General features: G+C 39.1%; 1 protein-coding gene, 1 long non-coding RNA gene and 2 other non-coding genes across 4 annotated transcripts; 2 read left to right on the top strand and 2 right to left on the bottom strand.

Moving 5' to 3' along the window:
• Positions 1-1160: 1160 nt before the first annotated feature.
• On the bottom strand, positions 1161-10759 carry LOC133546520 (uncharacterized). Its single transcript, XR_009805230.1, has 3 exons — positions 10491-10759; positions 8230-8386; positions 1161-3741 (listed from the first exon to the last, which is right to left on the bottom strand). It is a non-coding gene; the product is annotated as an uncharacterized LOC133546520 (long non-coding RNA).
• Positions 10760-10900: 141 nt separating this feature from the next.
• LOC133546462 (zinc finger protein 391-like) lies at positions 10901-15705 on the top strand. The gene is made up of 3 exons (XM_061892215.1): positions 10901-11022; positions 12917-13139; positions 14247-15705. Exons 2-3 carry the CDS (start codon positions 12917-12919, stop codon positions 15422-15424), a joined length of 1401 nt encoding a protein of 466 aa, XP_061748199.1. The 5' UTR covers positions 10901-11022; the 3' UTR covers positions 15425-15705.
• A 1965-nt stretch (positions 15706-17670) lies between these two features.
• trnay-gua (transfer RNA tyrosine (anticodon GUA)) lies at positions 17671-17757 on the top strand. The gene is given in 2 exon segments: positions 17671-17707; positions 17722-17757. It is a non-coding gene; the product is annotated as a tRNA-Tyr (tRNA).
• A 1830-nt stretch (positions 17758-19587) lies between these two features.
• Positions 19588-19660, bottom strand: trnak-uuu (transfer RNA lysine (anticodon UUU)). Its single transcript has one exon. It is a non-coding gene; the product is annotated as a tRNA-Lys (tRNA).
• Positions 19661-22326: the final 2666 nt, after the last annotated feature.

The following is a 22326-nucleotide window of genomic DNA, read 5'->3' as shown; positions in this document are numbered from 1 at the left end:
TGAGGCAAAGTCTCATCTGACCTGTAAACTTTTCTCTCAAAAGTGCTTTAAGTTCAAACACTTGGCGGGTTTGAGGTTTGACAGTTTCCACTCTGTCACTAAACATCCATCCATCCATTTTCTACTGCTTATCCCTTAAAACCGGACAATTCAAGGCATGAGCAGACTACAGCAGTGATGAACAAACAATATGAAAGTAGGTTTGAGGTTCTAGGTCACATGACTGAAGCTACTGACAATTGAAATGTTCTTAGTGAGCTAATGACAAGTACTTTATTGACGGTCCCTTAAACTAAAGCACTTGTCAGCAGGGACTGACAGACGTGGCATGAGTTTTCAAACAGTCAGCCTGGCTGGATGTTGAATGTCTGTTGAATATCTAACTTGGAACTCATTTGACCTCTGTTTGGCATTTGGAGATCACTCCAGCAGCACTGAGAGCAGTCTGAGTCAAACTACCTTGAGATAAATGTTGCAATTGTCAATGCCAACAAAGAAATGGACTAAAAAAAACGCTATAAAAGTTATGGTAGCTTGATGCTAATATACATTGGCTTAGCTATTGACATGCTACTGGTTAGCATTAGCAATTTCTCATGACGTTAACACCCACCAAATGAGTTAATTAAAACTATAACTAAAATGAATGTTAGAATCAAACAGCTGGTGCATAATAAATCCAATATTTACAGTATTAACACTTTTTTGGGCGCAACAAAACACATTATGAATTTACACTACAGCCATCTAGCGTACTGGACTTGCAAATGTAAATAAACCTACATGTAAATGATAATACGAAAACAAAAAAAACAAAAAAAATGGTAACGAAAGGACCGCAGTTATCAATAATAATCTTATTTTTAAATGTTGCAATACAAATTTATCACAAACACTCAATATTATTAACACACACAAAAGTACCAAAAAGTCGTACTGTTGAGGCTTGGTATTGATTTGGAGGTAGTGGAATGTGTTCCGAATCGGTTAAAAAGTGAACAGTACCCATCCCTACCAGCAAGTGTTGTTGTACTGGAAACTAATTTACAAACACAACTTCATCACACACAATACTCCACTATGGAATTGTTCTTATATTAAAATGAGAAACAAATCCATATTTGAACAGCAATGGTTTGAAAAAGGCATTTGGTCACTGATGCACTTATTGACTGATAAAAATAGTTTATTATTTGAAGATGTCATTAAATACAACCTGGAACAAAAAAAATACTCTTAACTTAAAAGTTTCCATTCTTTCTAAGGCAAAAGAGTTAATTTAAGGGGAAAAAAAAGATGGAATTGACCACTTAAAGTAATATTTTGAATGTTGTTTTGCAATTGAAGACAACACTTGTTCGATCTGTGATTGGAAAACAAAATAAGCAATTTATTTTAAGAATGTATGCAAAGTAAATCTCTGTAGGATGATGTACAATATTGGCTTTTGTCTGACACTCCAAACTTTGACTGATATTGATTTGGGGATGTTAAAAAAGACAAAAATAACATTAAAAAAAATGTTTAAAACACAATATATATAATACATCCACAAATGTAAGTTTGTAAAAACAAAACCATCCTTTCACACACAAAAAAAAAAAATCTGCCATTTTCTCTTACTTTTATACCGCATAAAGGTCTGGAGACATACATATAAAACAATCACAACACAATCATCATAATACAGAGTAATGACGATAATGAATAACAAATGATTATAGAGACCCAACCAATGGTTTAAAAAGACACATTTTAAAATTGTATAAAAGACAACTGTTTAAATGATGTATAAAGTAAATAATAATATGCTTCCTGAAGTGGTCCAGAAGATGTTTCAGATGTGAACCAGTACATATGTATATCATATAAAGGTGATAATCTATGGGGTTATCAACAATTACAAATACAAATATGTAATACTTCAATATTTCATATAATTAAGTCTAAAATTGTATGATGAATATACAGGCTCTCTCTCTCTCTCTCTCTCTCTCTCTCTCTCTCTCTCTCTCTCTCTCTCTCTTTATATATATATATATATATATATATATATATATATATATATATACATAAATGAGTGTGTGTGTGTGTGTGTGTGTATACATACACACAAAATGTTTATTGCATGTAAAATGTGTATTGTACTGTTTACTCTCAGCTTTTTACTCAAATTGTTCCGTCCATTTTTTAATAAAAGTACACAATGGTGCATATTAATGAATGTACTTGACTGAAAAAAAGCATTAATATAAAATATCTAATCTATAAATGTAGGCGCATATTAAACAGATTGTTAGACAAACAACAATGTCACACATGTTATATGTGCTGATGTTGTTAGAAAGTCAAAATGAAAGTCTGGACAGTTTATTTCAAATCCTGCAGTTTCATTTGCTGCTGCTGTTCTCACCAGCACACTTGTGTTTCTTACACTGGTACTTAGAAGACAATCTTTCACCACACACACTGCAACTCAACACTTTCTCTCCTGGGTGTCTTCTCATGTGTGCTACAAGGCTTGATCGTTCACTAAAGCTTCTGTTGCAGATTGAACAGGAATGTGAATTTTCACCAGTGTGTGTCCTCTTGTGTACTTTCAAACACCAGTTTTCTGTAAAACCTTTACCATAGATTGAACAGGAAAAAGGTTTTTCACCAGTGTGTCTTCTTGCGTGTACTTTCAAATGATGACTTTGTGTAAAACCTTTACCACAGATTGAACAGGAAAACAGTTTTTCACCAGTGTGTGTTCTCATGTGTACTTTTAAATGGGGACTTTGTACAAAACCTTTACCACATTCTGAGCAAGGAAAAGGTTTTTCACCAGTGTGTGTTCTCATGTGTACTTTCAAATGTTTACTTTGAACAAAATCTTTTTTTCACCAGTGTGTGTTCTCATGTGTCTTTTCAAATTTTTACTTTCTGTAAAACCTTTACCACAGGTTGAACAGGAAAAAGGTTTTTCACCAGTATGTGTTCTCATGTGTATTTTCACATCTGTACTTTGTGTAAAACCTTTACCACAGGTTGAACAGACAAAAGTTTTTTTACCACTGTGCATTCTCATGTGCACTTTCAAACTCCAACTTTGTGTAATACCTTTACCACATATTGAACAGATAAAATGTTTTTCTCCAGTGTGTATTCTCATGTGTCTTTTCAGATGACTATGGTTTTTAAAAGTTTTGTGACAGTGAGAAGATGTGAAGTGAGTGTTGTCAGTGTGACATGTCTTATCATCTTTAGAGTCTTCATCATCAGTGTCAGGAGAGTGTGACGTTGTGTCCTCACTATCTGATAGTGGAGCTAAGAGCTTGTCTGCTTGTGATCCTCCACAGTGGTCTCCATCAGCTTCTGTTGTCATGTGTTGTGTTGAGCTGCTGCTTGGAGGCTCCCCCCCTCCCCTCTCCTCACTTTCACCTTTCACCTCATCACCTTCACTCTTCACAGGGACACCAGTCACTGGCATCTTGGTGACATCAACCTCCTCCAGTCCTTCAAGATGCTCTCCCTGCTGACTGATGCTGTGTTCTTCCTCTTCCTCCTTAATGTGAGGGCTCTGTGGATCCTCAGCTTCCGCTTTAAATTTGGGGATTAGTGGGTGTTCCTCTTCCTCTTTAAAATGGGGGATCTGAAGGTATTCCTCTTCCTTCTTAATGTGGGAGGGCTGTGGCTCCTCCGTCTGCATCCTGAAGCTCCACTTCTGTTGCTCAGGGTGAAGATGTTCTTCACAGACGTCTGCAAGACAAACACACACCATGTCTGCTCAGTCACACAATGCATTCAGTACTTTTACATGCACTTAGGAAAAACAAGTTATCGTATGAACTGTCTTGAAATCTCAGTGACGCACAAACACGCTGCTCTTTACAACATTATTCACAGGAAAAGAAAAACAAACCAGGACGACAGGACTTTTTATTATGGACAGACGACATGGTTTAAAATTGATTTTGCAATGTATTATTTCATATATAATTATTAACAGAACCATTTTAAAACAGACTGCACAGGCTCCTAATTTAGTTGCTGAAATATGCAGTAAAATATTAAATGATAAATAATGATAAATGGGTAGGGGTGCAACGGTACGTGTATTTGTATTGAACCGTTTTGGTACGGAGGTTTCGGTTCGGAGGTGAACCGATCCGACACGGACATATAAGTAGCGCCGCACGTTGTGTAAATAATGCACACCGAGGCACCATGAATTGATTTACGTGGACCCCGACTTAAACAAGTTGAAAAACTTATTCGGGTGTTGTACAGAATATGTACTGTACTGTGCAATCTACTAATAAAAGTTTCAATCAATCAAAAAAAAAAAAAACACACGGCATGCTAGCAACGACTGGGATATGATAGACTGACCACACCTCCTCTTTTCACGAGATATGTCCTCTTTATGGAGCTGTCCAGGTGGAGTTTCTTAAATGCCTCGAATGTCCGGCATTTTAAGTTATGGTTGCGTGTATTTTCAATGTACGTTCAAGGATAAGAAGGGGTTCAAAACAAAACAAAAAGTGGTGCACGCAGCGTTAACATTCGTGAGGGAGGGCCAGAGACAGAGAGACAGAGAGAGCGAGAGAGTTATGATAAACGCGCATTCGTCGCCAGGCTCTGATTTTTATCCTTTGATTAATCAGATTTAATTTTTTATTATCTATAGCAGGGGTGTCAAAAGTGTGCCCTGGAGGCCATTTGCGGTACACAGCTAATGTTTTAAAGGCCCACAGCACATTCTAAAAATACTATTCACATAAACAAAAACATAAACAAAAGTGAAATAAAAGAGCTTAAAGGCTAAATGTAATTTAGAAAAAGTTGCAACGTTGACTATTAAAACAAAGCTGTTTTTTGACAAGAACAAGAAAGTTTGATCATATTACGCCTGTACTGTATATACCTTTATATACATATATACATACATATATACCTATACTGTATATACCTTTATATACATATATACATACATATATACCTATACTGTATATACCTTTATAAACATATATACATACATATATACCTGTACTGGCTCACCTGCACTGGCTTCCTGTGCACTTAAGATGTGACTTTAAGGTTTTACTACTTACGTATAAAATACTACACGGTCTAGCGCCATCCTATCTTGCCGATTGTATTGTACCATATGTCCCGGCAAGAAATTTGCGTTCAAAAGACTCCGGCTTATTAGTGATTCCTAGAGCTCAAAAAAAGTCTGCGGGCTATAGAGCGTTTTCCGTTCGGGCTCCAGTACTCTGGAATGCCCTCCCGGTAACAGTTGGAGATGCTACCTCAGTAGAAGCATTTAAGTCTCACCTTAAAACTAATCTGTATACTCTAGCCTTTAAATAGACCTCCTTTTTAGACCAGTTGATCTGCTGCTTCTTTTCTTTTTCTCCTCTGTCCCTCCCTCCCTTGTGGAGGGGGTCCGGTCCGATGACCATGGATGAAGTACTGGCTGTCCAGAGTCGAGACCCAGGATGGACCGCTCGTCGGGACCCAGGATAGACCGCTCGCCTGTATCGGTTGGGGACATCTCTACGCTGCTGATCCGCCTCCGCTTGGGATGGTTTGCTGTGAATGGGACTCTCGCTAGTGTCTTAGATCCGCTTTGAATTGAACTCTCGCGGCTGTGTTGGAACCATTATGGATTGAACTTTCACAGTATCATGTTAGACCCGCTCGACATTCATTATTGAGGAAGGGGGGGGGGGTTGCCCACTTTTGAGGTCCTCTCCAAGGTTTCTCATAGTCATCATTGTCACTGGCGTCCCACTGGGTGTGAGTTTTCCTTGCCCTTAAGTGGGTTCTTCCGAGGATGTCGTAGTCGTAGTGGTTTGTACAGTCTTTTGAGACATTTGTGATTTAGGGCTATATAAATAAACATTGATTGATGATTGATTTTTTTCTTTCAAACTGTCATTGCTTAAAACATAATATTGAATCAAAATCATAGTTATTATGAATTAATGACCTATCCAAGTTTCCCAAAACTTCACATCAAATATTCCACTAGGAAAAATATTTTTGGTGGGAGATTTAGCAAATTTGTTAAAGCCATCCATCCATTTGCTACCGCTTATTCCCTTGTGGCGTTGCGGGGGCGCTGGCGCCTATCTCAGCTACAATCGGGCGGAAGGCGGGGTACACCCTGGACAAGTCGCCACCTCATCACAGGGCCAACACAGATAGACAGACAACATTCACACACTAGGGACCATTTAGTGTTGCCAATCAACCTATCCCCAGGTGCATGTCTTTGGAGGTGGGAGGGGCCTATCCCCAGGTGCATGTCTTTGGAGGTGGGAGGGGCCTATCCCCAGGTGCATGTCTTTGGAGGTGGGAGGAAGCCGGAGTACCCGGAGGGAACCCACGCATTCACGGGGAGAACATGCAAACTCCACACAGAAAGATCCCGAGCCTGGATTTGAACCCAGGACTGCAGGACCTTTGTATTGTGAGGCAGACGCACTAACCCCTCTGCCACCGTGAAGCCCCAAATTTGTTAAATAAATAATAAAAAAATGTATATTTTGTTTTTTCTTACTGTACCGAAAATGAACCGAACCGTGACCTCTGAACCGAGGTATGTACCGAACCGAAATTTTTGTGTACTGTTACACCTCTATAAATGGGTTGTACTTGAATAGCGCTTTTCTACCTTCGAGGTACTCAAAGCGCTTTGACACTACTTCCACATTTACCCATTCACACACACATTCACACACTGATGGAGGGAGCTGCCATGCAAGGTGCTAACCAGCACCCATCAGGAGCAAGGGTGAAGTGTCTTGCTCAGGACACAATGGACGTGACGAGGTTAGTACTAGGTGGGGATTGAACCAGGGACCCTCGAGTTGCGCACGGCCACTCTCCCACTGTGCCACGCCGTCCCTATTATTACATTATTCCCAGGATTATTTTCTCAAATAAAGTAACCAGATATTAACAGTAAATAAACAAGTACATTACTAATAATGGTTTCGACAAAATAATACAATTAGAAAAGACACACTATGTTACTGCATATGTCAGCTGCCAAATTAAGAGCCTTTGTAAACAGTTTTGAAATTCTTCTATCATCAATCATATACCAAATGATATATCGTGACATATATTGTTATTAAGATATAGATTTGAGGTCATATCACTCATACCAAACATTGGTTCGCCGAGTCATTTTGTTTAGCCCACCAAATATATTTATTTTTTTATAATCTTCAGATGTGTGTGTATTAAGGGTGTAACGGTACGTGTATTTGTATTGAACCGTTTCGATACGGGGGTTACGGTTCGGTTCGGTGGTGTATCGAACAAGTTTCCACACGGACATATTAAGTAGAGCACCACACGTTGTGTCAACAATGCACACTGAGGCACAACACACAGCATGCTAGCAACAACCGAGCTACTACAACATGTAAAATCCAGAGCTGAAAGACACTACTGCCTCGTTAAGATCTCCCGTTTGGGAACACTTCGGCTTTGCAGTGCGATACAACAATGGGTAACATCGCTTCAACGAAGAGAAAGACAAACAAACACAGCTCCCACTGCATTCAAGCAGCTTCTACTCTGCGACTCAGGCAGAGCTAAAGCAATAACAAATGCTGTTGGTGTTTTTACAGCAGCAGATTTAAGACCATAGTCCATTAAAAACTCGATTTTGACCCACTTCTATGGTGGGAAAACAATGAGCCCACATATCCTCTTACTGCCAAGTTAGCCAGGCACTACCTCGCCATACCTGCGACCTCTGTGTCCAGCGAAAGGGTATTTTTCACAGCTGGGGACATTGTAACTGCAAGCAGGTCTGCTCTTTCTGCAGACAATGTGGATAAACTGATTTTTCTGGCAGAAAACATGAAAATTGAGTGAAAGTCATCAGGGTTATAGGGTGGGGAGGGGGAAGAAAAATTAATCTGAGGCTGAGTTGACTTGAAACTGTTTAATGTTGCACTTTTTGTATGTAGAAGAAAAGTTTTGTCATTTTATTTAATCTGAGCAACAACTTGAAGCAGGTTAATGTTGCACTTTATACGTGGAAATGTTGTACTTTATATGTAGAAAGGTTTTGTTAAGAAACCAATTCTGAGCCTTATCTTATTTAGTTTTTAATTTTATATATGCGTAAATATATATATATATATATATATATATATATATATATATATATATGTATATATATCTTTCCAAAGTCGGGACCCGGGGTAGACAGCTCACCTGTTAATCGGTTGGGGACATCTCTGCGTTGCTGACCTGTCTGCGCTCGGGATGGTCTCTGGCTGGCCCCACCATGGACTGGACTCTCACTATTATGTTAGAAACTGGCTCGCTTGGGAACGCCTCGGGTTCCCCTAGGAAGAGCTGTTTGAAGCGGCTGGGGAAAGGAAAGTTATGGCGTCACATTAGTGCCAAAAATCCAAGTGCATAAAAACTGTTATCGAGCGCTGATTCTCCACTTCATGCGCGACACCCTTTTGCGTGCGCGCGGTGCCTATGTGCGCGCGCGCCGTCTTTGTTTTGGCACTTTGTGGGCGGTTATACTTACACGGCCCCGCCGTTTTGATTGGTCGGGCGAAAATAGCTGCAGGCCAATCAGAAGTATAGCAGGGCGGGTCATGGTCAATATGTATCATGATGATACAGCTCCTGTCGACAATATGTATCAAGATGATACAGCTCCTGTCGACAAACACATTCTAAAAAGTCCAAATTTAGTGGAGTTGTGGAAAATGTCAATTGAATTTGATCTAAAAGTCTTTAAAGAAGGTAATGTCTCATCTGTTGAGAGAACATCACATAGTTAATGAAGAGTCAAGATCAATATCTCTCTTTTCATACAATCAGTCCACACATGTCAGTCAATGATGGAAATTATATTTTCAAATATGTTTCCTTTCCTCACTTGTCTGTCTTAAAAAAATATTTGTATTTATTTAATATTTGTATATGTAAATATTGAATGTATGCCACAAAGTGGGACTATTAATTTTCTTTCCTCCTTTCGATTTGTTGTAAATGTATGAGTATTGTATGTATATGTATAATTAAATAGTACATGTATCATTGACATCAATAAAATGATGGGGGCCAGCAGTCCGAGGTAAGATGGAGAAACATGGAGTGTTTATTCATATCTATGATGAAAGGTCCATGGCAGTTCCCTGGGATTAAAAAGAAAGGAAATCAGGTTTTCATGGCTGAACAAGTAAGTCTTTAATACTATTATCTCTCAGATTTAATTTGCCTAATGTATGGAGCTAGCTTTTTTGGTTGTTTTTTAAACACATATTTTTAACTCTGCCATCTATACTGATCTAGGGGTGATATCTCATTTTCCATAGTTTGAGTTGTTTGCAGAAACGTAAATACTTTTTATAGTAATATTAAAACCATATTACTTAGTTGTAGTGATAAGCTGTCATTCATTATTCTACTAAAATAGTCATTGCAATCATAACATCAATAATTAGGCCCATATGCTAATCATGTGGTCCTGATATGAAGTACGCATAGATAAGTGGCTTCAGGTAGACTCTGGTGTAAACTTAAAGTAGAGGAAAGAAAATTAATAGTCCCCCATTGTGGCATACATTCAATATTTACATATACAAATATTAAATGAATAACAATATTTTTTTAAACAGACAAGTGAGGAAAGAAAACACATTTGAAAATATAATTTCCATCATTGACTGACATGTGTGGACTGATTGTATGAAAAGAGAGATATTGATCTTGACTCTTCATTAACTATGTGATGTTCTCTCAACAGATGACACATTACCTTCTTTAAAGACTTTTGGATCAAATTCAATTGGCATTTTCCACAACTCCACTAATTTGGACTTTTTAGAATGTGTTTGTCGACAGGAGCTGTATCATCTTGATACATATTGACCATGACCCGCCCTGCTATACGTCTGATTTGCCTGCAGCTATTTTCGCCTGACCAATCAAAAAGAAGGGGGCGTGTAAGAATAACTGCCCACAAAGTGCCAAAACGAAGACAGCGCGCGTGCACATAGGCACCGCACCCTCGCAAATAGGCGCCGCGCGCACTCAAAAAGGCGCTGCGAGCGTGCACAAAGACATCACACGCGCACAAAAGGGTGTCGCGCACACGCAATAAACGTTTTTATGCGCTTGGATTTTTGGCACTAATGTGACGCCATAGAAAGGCTGGGCTTCCCTACTTAGGCTGCTGCCCCTGCGACCCGACCTCAGATAAGCAGCAGAAGATAGATGGATGGATGTGTAACACAACTTGATGTTTCTAGAAAACAGCGTCCAGTAGTTGATGTTGTCGCTCCTTCTCCTCTTTTGATGGACAAAGTTCCTCCTCTTATTCTGTTGTTGTTGTTTTGTTTTTTTTACATCACAAATATTTCTTCAACAGCAGCAGTTAGTCGCTGATTCAGCAACACTCACATCATTTGTAATGTAGACATGTTCACACAATAAAAACACTTTACACTTACATTGGATCTCTGCTTTGATGTGTCGATCACTTCCGCCTCTCTTTGTTAGCAGCTAACAAGCTAAGCTAACCAGCAGGCTAGGCTAGCACGTCAAAGTGCACTCAGACTAATGTATCCGCATACAAACAATTAATAAGGACGTTTACTGCGTTAAACGACACACACGTGCACATGTACGTTGTAATTAAGACCTAGAAACCATAATAACCAAAACAACGTATTCTCCGCCAGTCGCCATCTTGTTTTGTTCTTCCTCCTGTGTGACGTCATCGAGGGGTTGTCAATGGCGGAACAATTGTTGGCCAAACACGTGTTTCACTGGGACAATAGTGAGTGGTGCACACTTCCTTCAAACACGTGTTTCACTGGGACAATAGTGAGTGGTGCACACTTCCTTCAAACACGTGTTTCACTGGGACAATAGTGAGTGGTGCACACTTCCTTCGCCCGGCCACAGAAGACAAAAAAGAGTTGCTGGTGTAACAATAGGAAGAATATATTCCACTCCTCTCTTGTACACGCGGCTTATGAGGTAATATACATGATATATTTTCATATTATTTATCTTATTTACCTCATATGTTGTTCGAAGCTAACGTGCTAGCTTTAGCCCGCTAGCAGGCCTTTGTAGCAAATGCGAGCGTTTTTCTTGAGGAGTGTATTTTATATGTTCTCTATGAGAATTATATTGACTTATTTAATACTTTAACTGTTTTTTGTTGTATATTACAGTCACGCTTAACATCATTAAATATTTGTTACTAGAAAGAAACGAACGTCTTGTAATTTAAGTCTGGAATAAGTCACATGGTATAATAATAATAATAATACATTTTATTTGGTATAGCGCTTTTCAGTGTACTCAAAGATGCTTTACAGGATGAAAAAAAATATTATTGTTATTGTAATGACAGTGTAATATAATGTACTATTGCAGTGGTCTGCTTTATGTTGGTGTCAACTGTATTAGCAATAAATACAAATGATGTTTGCACGCACTTCCATTACCTTGATAACATCCATCCATCCATTTTTCTACCGCTTGTCCCTATTTGGGGTTGCGAGGGGGGACAGGGGGTGTTGGAGCCTATCAGCTGCATTGGGTGGACATATGGAAATTAAATCAACTGATGTTTGTTATTACGAAAACACTATTTGCACAATTGTAAGTGATTAATGCTTATTCAGTCGGATTAAAATAAATATTTAATTAAATAAATGTTAAATATTAAAAATAGCTTTAATATACTGCACACAAAATGAATTTAGATTAGATTAGATAGTACTTTATTTATTCCGTCAGGAGAGTTCCTTCGGGAAAATTACAATTTTCAGCACAATCCCATTCAAGATCAGACAAACATTATAGGGAGACAGAACAGGATCGCTGACGGGTCTGCCGGCTTCCAGCGCCCCTTACAAAAAAGATGTGGTGGGGGGGGGGGGGGTAGGAGAAAAGAATAGAATATTAAAATAAAATTTAAAAAAATTTGCATCAATATTTTGTATGTAGTCAGAACATGAGGTACCCAAATATTTTAAATAATTGTTTACATTTATGAATTTGTATATATATATATATATATATATATATATATATATATATATATATATATATATATATATATATATATATATATGTATATATATATATATATATATACATATATACATATATGTATATATGTATATATATACTCGCTGGCACTTGTTCCAAGTGCTTCGCTGTTTTCTGTTGGGTTAAAAATGTTGCTTTCGCAGAAGAAAGTTAAATTAGCAATGATTTTCACACACACACTAGGTGTGGTGAAATTTTTCCTCTGCATTTGACCCATCCCCTTGATCACACCCTGGGAGGTGAGGGGAGCAGTGGGCAGCAGCAGTGCTGCGCCCGGGAATCATTTATGGTGATTTAACCCCCAATCACAACCCTTGATGCTGAGTGCCAAGCAGGGAGGTAATGGAGAACAAGGAGAGGATATTGTGTGTAAAAGTAAAGCCAACCGACCACAGCTCTGTAGTCCTGGTCACCGTTGACGTGAGGTGGGACTATTTTGGAGGTGCACGTCAAGGTTGGCTGGTAGGTTGGTAGTGGGAGGAGCCAGTTGGCGTCACTTGATGCTGCAGCACAATGAAACTTTTGTACGTGCAGACTGACTTCATGCAGTCATGACGGTATTAAAATCCCAGCAGGAGGTTTTCTATAAGTTGTTACTTTTTAAACAATAATTAATGTAAATGCAGAAAACAGGATCAATGACACAATTCATAATAATAATCAATAACTGATGATTATTCCATGTGTAGAAGAACATCACCACAAAGTGGTGTCAGTCCACTTGGAAAATTTTATATTTGATAGACTAAACAACATTTGACACATCTGAGGTGAAGTTTGTTTGTGTTGTCTTGCGGACGTCCAACAGATGAACGCTCGTCAAGAAGAACGTCCCCTTCAGCAGCAGGAGGATCCACAGCCCCCCCACATTAAAGAGGAAGAGGAGGAAGTGTGGATGAGTCAGGAGGAAGAGTTTCTTCCAGGGCAGGAGGAGGCTGATGTCAGCAAGTTTCCACTGACTGTTGTCTCTGTGAAGACTGAAGAGCATGAAGACAAACCACCTGAGTCCTCACAGCTTCATCACAGTCCAAGTAAGCACAACATCCACATATCATCTAATACAATGTTTGTGACACATGTTCATCCGGGGGACACATTTATCACTAAAGATGGAGATATATTTGCTTTTTAACACCACCATTTAAAAATGAATGCTCATCAATCATCAACAGTGTAATTGCTGGGGTGTAACCATGTGACCTAGAGGCCGTCCTCCTTACCTCACGTGGTCAGATGAAGGCAATCATTCAATATGGCTACTGTTTATTTACCTTTGGCAGCACATATGTCAGCATATTTCAAGGGTTTAGTGGTGTAGATAAGAGCTGTATACCAAGTACCATTTTTTTTTTTTTAGTACTGGTTCCTAAAGGTCTACTGAAAGCCACTACTAGCGACCACGCAGTCTGATAGTTTATATATCAATGATGAAATATTAACATTGCAACACATGCCAATACGGCCTTTTTAGTTTACTAAATTGCAATTTAAAATTTCCCGGGAGTTTCGTCTTAAAAACGTTGTGTTACGATGACGTCTACGCAAGACGTCACGGGTTTATAGGAAGTATGAGCGCTGCACACACACACAGCTAAAAGTCGTCTGCTTTCACGGCATAATTACACAGTATTTTGGAGATCTGTGTTGCTGAATCTTTTGCAATTTGTTCAATTAATATTTCAGAAGTCAAAGTAGAAAGATGGAGTTGGGAAGCTTTAGCCTTTAGCCACACAAACACACGGTGATTCCTTGTTTAAAATTCCCGGAGATCAAACTTTCCATCATAGCTGAGACAACAATACAGAATACAGATTTACACTGTAAACAACCTCATCTTTTCTCCAAGCTTATACATCAGTAAGTGACATTAACATCCCAGGGGGCGCTGGAGCCTATCCCAGCTGCATTCAGGTTAAAGGGAATTTATCACAATTTAGATTTTAGGCCATATTGCCCATCCCTCGTAAAAAGTGGTCTTCTATTCCTGTGAATAATGTTGTAAAGAGCAATGTGTTTGTTTTCAGGCCAATTAATATAATCACTTTTTATTTTAAGTACATGTAAACTTACTGAATGTCTCATGTGACTGAGCAAATCTGGACATTTCTCAAGCATGTTTGTCATTGTGTGTCCTGCAGACGTCTGTGGAGAACAACGTCTGCCTGAAAAAAAGGAGAGTAGCTTCAGGATGGTGAAGGAGGATCCTTCAAAGAGGAAGACCAGGCGCCACGGACCCTCTGGTGTCTCTTTTTCCTCTTTGACACAGACCCTTCCCTGTAAAAAGGAAGAGGAAGACTCACTGACGCCCCACATTAAAGAGGAAGAGGAGGAACACAGCATCACTCAAGAGGGAGATCATCTTGAAGGACTGGAGGAGTTCCCAGTGACTGGTGTCCCTGTGAAGAGTGAAGATGATGAGGTGAAAGGTGAAAGTGAGGAGAGGGGAGGGGGGGAGCCTCCAAGCAGCAGCTCAACACAACACATGACAACAGAAGCTGATGGAGACCACTGTGGAGGATCACAAGCAGACAAGCTCTTAGCTCCACTATCAGATAGTGAGGACACAACGTCACACTCTCCTGACACTGATGATGAAGACTCTAAAGATGATAAGACATGTCACACTGACAACACTCACTTCACATCTTCTCACTCTCACAAAACATTTAAAAACCATAGTCATCTGAAAAGACACATGAGAACACACACTGGAGAAAAACCTTTTATCTGTTCAGTCTGTGGTAAACGTTTTGTTCGAAGTCACAATGTGAAAGTGCACATGAGAACACACACTGGTGAAAAAGCTTTTATCTGTTCAGTCTGTGGTAAACGTTTTGTTCGAAGTCATAATGTGAAAGTACACATGAGAACACACACAGGAGAAAAAACGTTTTCTTGTTCAATCTGTGGTAAAGGTTTTATACAAAGTCAATATTTGAAAGTGCACATGAGAACGCACACTGGAGAAAAACCTTTTCCCTGTTCAACCTGTGGTAAAGGTTTTACACAAAATCAATATTTGAAAGTACACATGAGAACACACACTGGCGAAAAACCTTTTTCCTGTTCAATCTGTAGTAAAGGTTTTGTACAAAGTAACAGTTTGAAAGTACACACTAGAACACACACTGGTGAAAAATCACATTCTTGTTCAATCTGCAACAGAAGCTTTTGTGACCGATCAAACCTTTTAGCACACATGAGAAGACACCCAGGAGAGAAAGTGTTGAGTTGCAGTGTGTGTGGTGAAAGATTGTCTTCTAAGTACCAGTGTAAGAAACACAAGTGTGCTGGTGAGAACAGCAGCAGCAAATGAAACTGCAGGATTTGAAATAAACTGTCCAGACTTTCATTTTGACTTTCTAACAACTTTATGATTCATTTGTTGGGTCTCTATAATCTATTTTATTCATTACCGTTATTACTCTGTATTATAGTGATTGTGTTGTGATTGTTTTATATGTATGTCCCCAGACCTTTATGCAATATACAAGTGAGAGAAAATAGCAGATTTTTTTTTTGTTTTTGTGAAAGGATTTTGTTTTTACAAACTTACATTTGTGGATACATCAAATAAATCCAGTATTGTGTTCTAAACATTTTTTATGTATATTTTTCTTTTTTCAACATCCCCAAAACAACATCAATATCAGTCAAAGTTTGGAGTGTCAGACAAAAGCCAATATTGTACATCATCCCACAGAGATTTACTTTGCATACATTCTTAAAATAAACTGTTTATTGTGTTTCCCAGTCACAGAACCAACAAGTGCTGTCTTCAATTGCAAAATAACATCCATAATATAATTTTAAGTGGTCAATTCCATCCTTTTTTTAAATTTAGATTAACTCTTTTATCTCAGAAAGAATGGAAACTTTTAAGTATTTTTTTGTTTCAGAGAAAATAATAAGAAGAAGAAATAGAAAACAATTAAAAAAGATGCAGTAACTAGAATATTTTAAATAAAAGCCTATTTAAATTTTGTAATATTTCTTATTTGCAGGTCATACTTAATTAAATCTTGAAATATTAAAATATTTTTATCAGTCAATAAGTGCATCAGTGACCAAATGCCTTTTTCAAACCATTGCTGTTCAAAGATGGATTTGTTTCTCATTTTAATATAAGAACAATTCCATAGTGGAGTATTGTGTGTGATGAAGTTGTGTTTGTAAATTAGTTTCCAGTACAACAACACTTGCTGGTAGGGATGGGTACTGTTCACTTCTAATTCCATGTTTTATGTGTTATATATGTCAATATATTGTGTGTTTGTATTTTGCCAACATGGTAGAATCACATGATAGGCAGGTTGTATCATGTTTTTCTGTCACCTTGAGGAAATGGCATAAAGAAGAAGATGACAATATAATGTCACTTGGACAATGATGTACAGAACAGAGGAGATTTAGTTCATTTTAATTTTTGGTTTCAGGCAATTATTTTGTATTATTATTTTTTCACAAAACCTCTCCATTATCCAGCTATGGATTTCTGGTAGCTGCTTGAAAGGAGATGGAAGGGGACAGTGAGCTGATGTATGAGGAAGGTATGGACATGGATAGGACTAGAGGGGAGAGAAGGTCATGAAGGTAAGTCGAGTGCTAAAAGAGTAGAAAAGAGTAAAAAGATTATAGTGGTGTCAGGTTCAAACACTGATGCGTCTATTAAACAGACGAGAAGGAAGAAATCATGCACAGACAGAGTTACATTTTGCTCAATTGAGGAGAGATGTGTTTTGGGCTGTACTCTAGTTACAGATCCAAACTACGTTCTAAAAGTCCAGCCCACGTGCTGCCTCTATTTATTTGGGAGGTCCCTGGTTACATCACTGAGGCTGTCGCTGAGGGAAGGGGGTCATCTTCACAGCTCCAGCTAGACACAATATATAATTATACATAAATGCAAATGTGCTGACAGTCGTGATATCACCTTGTCTCTGTTCTGTCTACGTCACGGTACTTGATGTTCGGTCTTGGCAGTCAGCAGGCCGGTTCTGGAAACAAACACTGATAAGAGACTTGCTTGCAATCTTGTGGATTGCCAGCTTTGCACAGACAAAGAAAAAATAATTTCAGCACACTTGATAATAACCATAGCAACAGCCTTTAAGCATAAGAGTTGTGTGATAATATACCGTAGTTCCTTGAATAGGCGCCGGCGCGCTAATTAATTTAAAACCTCTTCTCACTCCTGCGCTTAATCAAGGCATGCGGTAAAAGTAAGCAGGAGCTAATAATTTTAAAACCTGTTCTCACCCGTGCGCTTACCAGTGGCATGCAGTAAAAAACTGACTGTGATTAAAAAATAAATAAATACAAATTTATTCTGTGGCCGCGGCCCGGTGATTGGGGACCACTGCTCTACAAGGTTTCTCATTGTCATCCCATTGGGTTGAGTTTGTTCTTGCCCTGATGTGGGATCTGAGCCGAGGATGTCATTGTGGCTTGTGCAGCCCTTTGAGACACTTGTGATTTAGGGCTATAGAAGTCAACTTTGATTGATTAATTGCTTGATAATAATGTGACTCAAACATCAGAGTAAGTATGTGGTGATACTAACCTTCGATAGCTCAGTTGGTAGAGCGGAGGACTGTAGTTGCTCATGCTGGAATCCTTAGGTTGCTGGTTCAAATCCGGCTCGAAGGATTACTCTTTTTTTTAAAATGATTAAATCAAGATAAACAACACAAGATACACTTACAATTAGTGCACCAACCCCAAAACATCCCTCCCTCATTCTCACTCATTCATACATTACATTTCTGTGTGATGTGGTTCAAATAAGAATCCAAATAATGTCTTACATCCTGAGGATGTAAACTGTGTGTTGTTTTGGCGTAAGATATTTACGAAACACAACCTGTCCTACAGTAAGATGTTTCTTTCTGTAGGGATAGTGATGCAATGGATTATGTGTCTCACTACGGACTAGAAGATTCTAGGTTCAACTCCTGGCCAGCGTGCTGTTGTTTGTTAACTCAACTGAAACAGTATTCTGTGTGATTTTTGGGGGGAGTTTACTTTGCTTTGGCTTTTCTAAATCTACAAACTGAAAAATGTGTTTTTTTTCTCTTTATTATTGTGAATGTATAACTGGTAGTTGTATCTGTTCTTATACTCGGGGCATTCAATCAGAATAAAGTGGGTGAGGAAAAAGGTGAGCACAACAATATAAATGTGACTATTTTACATCTTAGCAGTTGTTCTTTACACCACAATGGAGTAAAACCTAAATATTTCCCCAGAACATCAAGTATTAGCACACTGATTGAGATTCTCTTCCATGATGTCGTTCAAACAGAATGTGGCTTGAGCAGATGGTTTAACATTAGACATCAGGAGAGCAAACACATTATCAATCAAGATGAGTAGGAACAGCCGTGATGGTATAGTGGTTAGTACTCTGTGTTGTGGTCACAGCAACCCTGGTTCAATTCCGGGTCATGACGCTTAAACTGCTTTTCTTTTCAGCATTTTTCATCTACACTTGAAGACTTATTTATTAGCCTGCTAAGAACTTTTGAAAATTTCTGAAAAATCTGCCAAATGTTTGCAATAATCATAACATTCTCGGTAGTAAAACATTCTTCAGAAGCATTTAGGTACATTTTTTAGAGACCCTGAAATGCTCAGTCATGGAGCGTAAGACATTCTTTTTGAGCTTCCGGGATTCAAGTACCTGTTCTGCTGACCAATACTAGACTTTGAGACCCCTTGGAAAGACCTCCTTCCACCCCTCAAAAGTCACCAATAGGGCAGACCTTGGTTACATTTGAATAAGTAAACCCAAGCAAATGTTGTATAGGTGAAATAGCTCAGTTGGGAGAGCGTCAGACTGAAGGTCCCTGGTTCGATCCCGGGTTTCAGCACAATTTGCTGAGTTTCTGAATGAAATCTTCTTACTAATAATCCTTCTGTGACTCTTACAATACTGAAATGGTCTCCCTGACCTGCCAGCCTTGCTGGTAGAATTCTAGTATCAGTAGTTACACACCTTTCCTCTCTTTTTAATTTGGACAACCGTTACGTGGTTTAACGGTGTATCGTTCCTTAAGCCAAAGTTTGGTCTTTAACTGAGCCTTACATCGGGCTGTTTTAAACACAAATTTCTTGCCTTAGGGGTTTGTCTTGGACTGTATAACTTGAAACTGAGAGTAATAAAGCTGAGCTCAGTGTGAGGTGAAGGTGCATCCAACACACCTACAGCAAAATATTAACCACAACTTTTTCATACAGATATACTGTCTAACAATTTGTGTTTTAGGTATTGCGGTTAAACCTTCAGATGATCACATTAACGCTCTCCCACCTGAACTAAAGTGGATGTGAGGGATGTTTTTGAATATCAGTTTTTCAAATTAAATAGAGAAAAAACAATCATTTTTGAAAACTATTTAAATTAAAAATAGATTCGAAAGACTGCTGCAGGGGGGCAAAGGGACATTTTTTGAGAAATGTATGGAGGTCAGCATCAGCCACTTAAACAGGGACTTGAACCCTGGACCGTCAGATTAAAAGTCTGATGCTCTGCCGACTGAGCTACCCAGGACCTTGTCAACACTGATTTGTCCAATATCTGAGATAACATCCATATTGGCAATCTCAGGTGAAAGTGAATTAGTCAGCATGTTCAGTGACAAGCTGGGAACTGTCAAAGTTCAAGCTCCCCAAGTGCTTGAACACAAAGCTCATTTTTGACGGATAGGCCAGTTTTACATCGTCATCAACAAAGAAGGTTTTGACCAAAAAAGAAGCTCCTCTCCCAAAGTTGCTAACTCTGAGCTGCATTTAACTTGGATGCTCCCCAAAATATTGCCAGAAGCATTTTTATTTTTATTTTTTAGTGGAGGTTAGCTGCAACAGGTAGAGCTGCTGAAGGCCCAGGCTGCAACAAATAGAAGGTCACTAGATTTTAAAGTCCAACATAAGCAGTCAGTAAAGCCCTGTTTTGGTAGTAAGCCTCATGTAAACTGTGTGTTCCTTTGGAGTAAGATGTTTACAATATACAACTTGTACAAAATTACAGGGCACGGAGCTAGTGGTGCACTGGATAACATGTCTGACTACGGATCAGAAGATTCTAGGTTCAACTCCTGACTAGCTCGTTGTTTTTTGTTAATTGAACTGAAACAAAATTCAGTGCTGTTTCTTTGAGAGTGTTTTTTTGCATTTAAAATAAATATCTACTAACTGGAACATTTTGTCTTGTTATCATTGTGAATAGATAACTGGAAGTTGTATCTGTTGTTATACTCGGGACATTCATTTAGAATAAAGTGGGTGAGGAAAAAGGTGAAACAAAACAAATCTTACCTGAGCACGCCTTCCTCTTGTTAGAGTAAAACATGTTGGGGCTTGGTCACTAGCATTCAAACTAGATGTGACTATTCTGTCTATGAACATGAACAGGGAAGCAAACACATTATCATTCAGGATGGTTTGTTACAGCTGTGATGGTATAGTGGTTAGTACTCTGTGTTGTGGCTGCAGCAACCCTGGTGTGACTCCGGGTCATGGCACCATACCCTTCCTGTACTTTTTTGATGATTTTTGAAAAAAGAGCTATCTTGTTCCCTCTGGTAAGTGGTTGAACAAGATGTGAAACCAACCAGGTACTCTGGTGAAATTAAAAATATCTATTTGATGTCATTACAGTATTGTCCTTGATGCATCATTTAATATGACTGATGTGTGCTTTGTGCTGTTACTTTATCACTTGGTAAAATTGCATTATAAACTCAGTCAATCGATCAATACTTTCTTTCTTTTATTTCTTTCTTTAGTTTATTTCGAACATGAACATACTTACAACATAATATATCAGACACTTTAATACCATTTCACATTACATCATGTCCGAAAAGGAGTAGGATGAAGCAAAGCTTATTTAATCCTACACCTTTCCCACTTCAGAGCGTTTACAAATATATACATTCATTTACTGACCTTTTTTGTAGTAAAATAGTGAAATGACATCCGTGAATGAGTGATACAACAGTTTTGTAATATGTAATTCATTAATTCAGTCATTATTAGTGTACTGAGATGAAAAATATCGTATTTTCAATAAAGTTGAAGTTTTTCTCATAATTCCTCTTCTTTGTACTTTATAAGCACTATTAATCTGAACAACCTCTTAAACTGGATCATATCAGTACAATTTTTAACTTCATTACTTAATCCATCCATCCATCTTCTTCCACTTAACCGAGGTCAGGTCACGGGGGCAGCAGCCTAAGCAGGGAAGCCCAGACTTCCCTCTCCCCAGTCACTTTGTCCAGCTCTTCCCGGGGGAACCAGAGGCGTTCCCAGGCCAGCCGGGAAACATAGTCTTCCCAAAGTGTCCTGGGTCTTCCCCGTGGCCTCCTACCGGTTGGACGTGCCCTAAATCCTGACCAGATGCCCGAACCACCTCATCCGGATCCTCTCCATGTGGAGGAGCAGCGGCTTTACTTTGAGGTCCCCTCGGATGACAGAGCTTCTCACCCTATCTCTAAGGGAGAGACCCACCACCCAGGCGGAGGAAACTCATTTGTGCCGCTTGTACTCGTGATCTTGTCCTTTCGGTCATAACCCAAAGCTCATGACCATAGGTGAGGATGGGAATGTAGATCGACCGGTAAATTGAGAGCTTTGCCTTTCGGCTCAGCTCCTTCTTCACCACAACGGATCGATACAGCGTCCGCATTACGATCTGCCTGTCGATCTCACCATCCACTCTTCCCTCACTCGTGAACAAGACTCCGAGGTACTTGAACTCCTCCACTTGGGGCAGGGTCTCCTCCCCAACACGGAGATGGCACTCCACCCTTTTCCGGGCGAGAACCATGGACTCAGACTTGGAGGTGCTGAGTCTCATCCCAGTCGCTTCACATTCGGCTGCGAACCGATCCAGTGAGAACTGAAGATCCTGGCCAGATGAAGCCATCAGGACCACATCATCTGCAAAAAGCAGGAACCTAATCCTGCAGTCACCAAACCCGATCCCCTTAACGCCTTGACTGCGCCTCGAAATTCTGTCCATAAAAGTTATGGACTTGAATCCTGGAAGTCAGAATGAAAGTCTGATGTTCTTATAACAGAGCACTTCAGGGTTTCTTCACAACACGTAAAAATAAATAAAAATGAAGCAAGATGCTTCTGGCAACATTTTACTTGCATATTTGACCCCGTTCTTGGAAATACTGGTAGATTTGATTGACATGTGTTGCTTTC

This window comes from Nerophis ophidion, unplaced genomic scaffold (assembly GCF_033978795.1).
Source record: "Nerophis ophidion isolate RoL-2023_Sa unplaced genomic scaffold, RoL_Noph_v1.0 HiC_scaffold_30, whole genome shotgun sequence".
NCBI classification, from domain to species: Eukaryota; Metazoa; Chordata; class Actinopteri; order Syngnathiformes; family Syngnathidae; genus Nerophis; species Nerophis ophidion.
This window is presented reverse-complemented; position numbering and strand designations above follow the sequence as displayed.

Coding starts and splice junctions, on each gene's coding strand:
- LOC133546462 (XM_061892215.1), top strand. CDS start 12,917: ATGAACGCTCGTCAAGAAGAACGTCCCCTTCAGCAGCAGGAGGATCCA. Junction 13,140..14,246: donor ACAGCTTCATCACAGTCCAA/GTAAGCACAACA, acceptor TGTGTCCTGCAG/ACGTCTGTGGAGAACAACGT.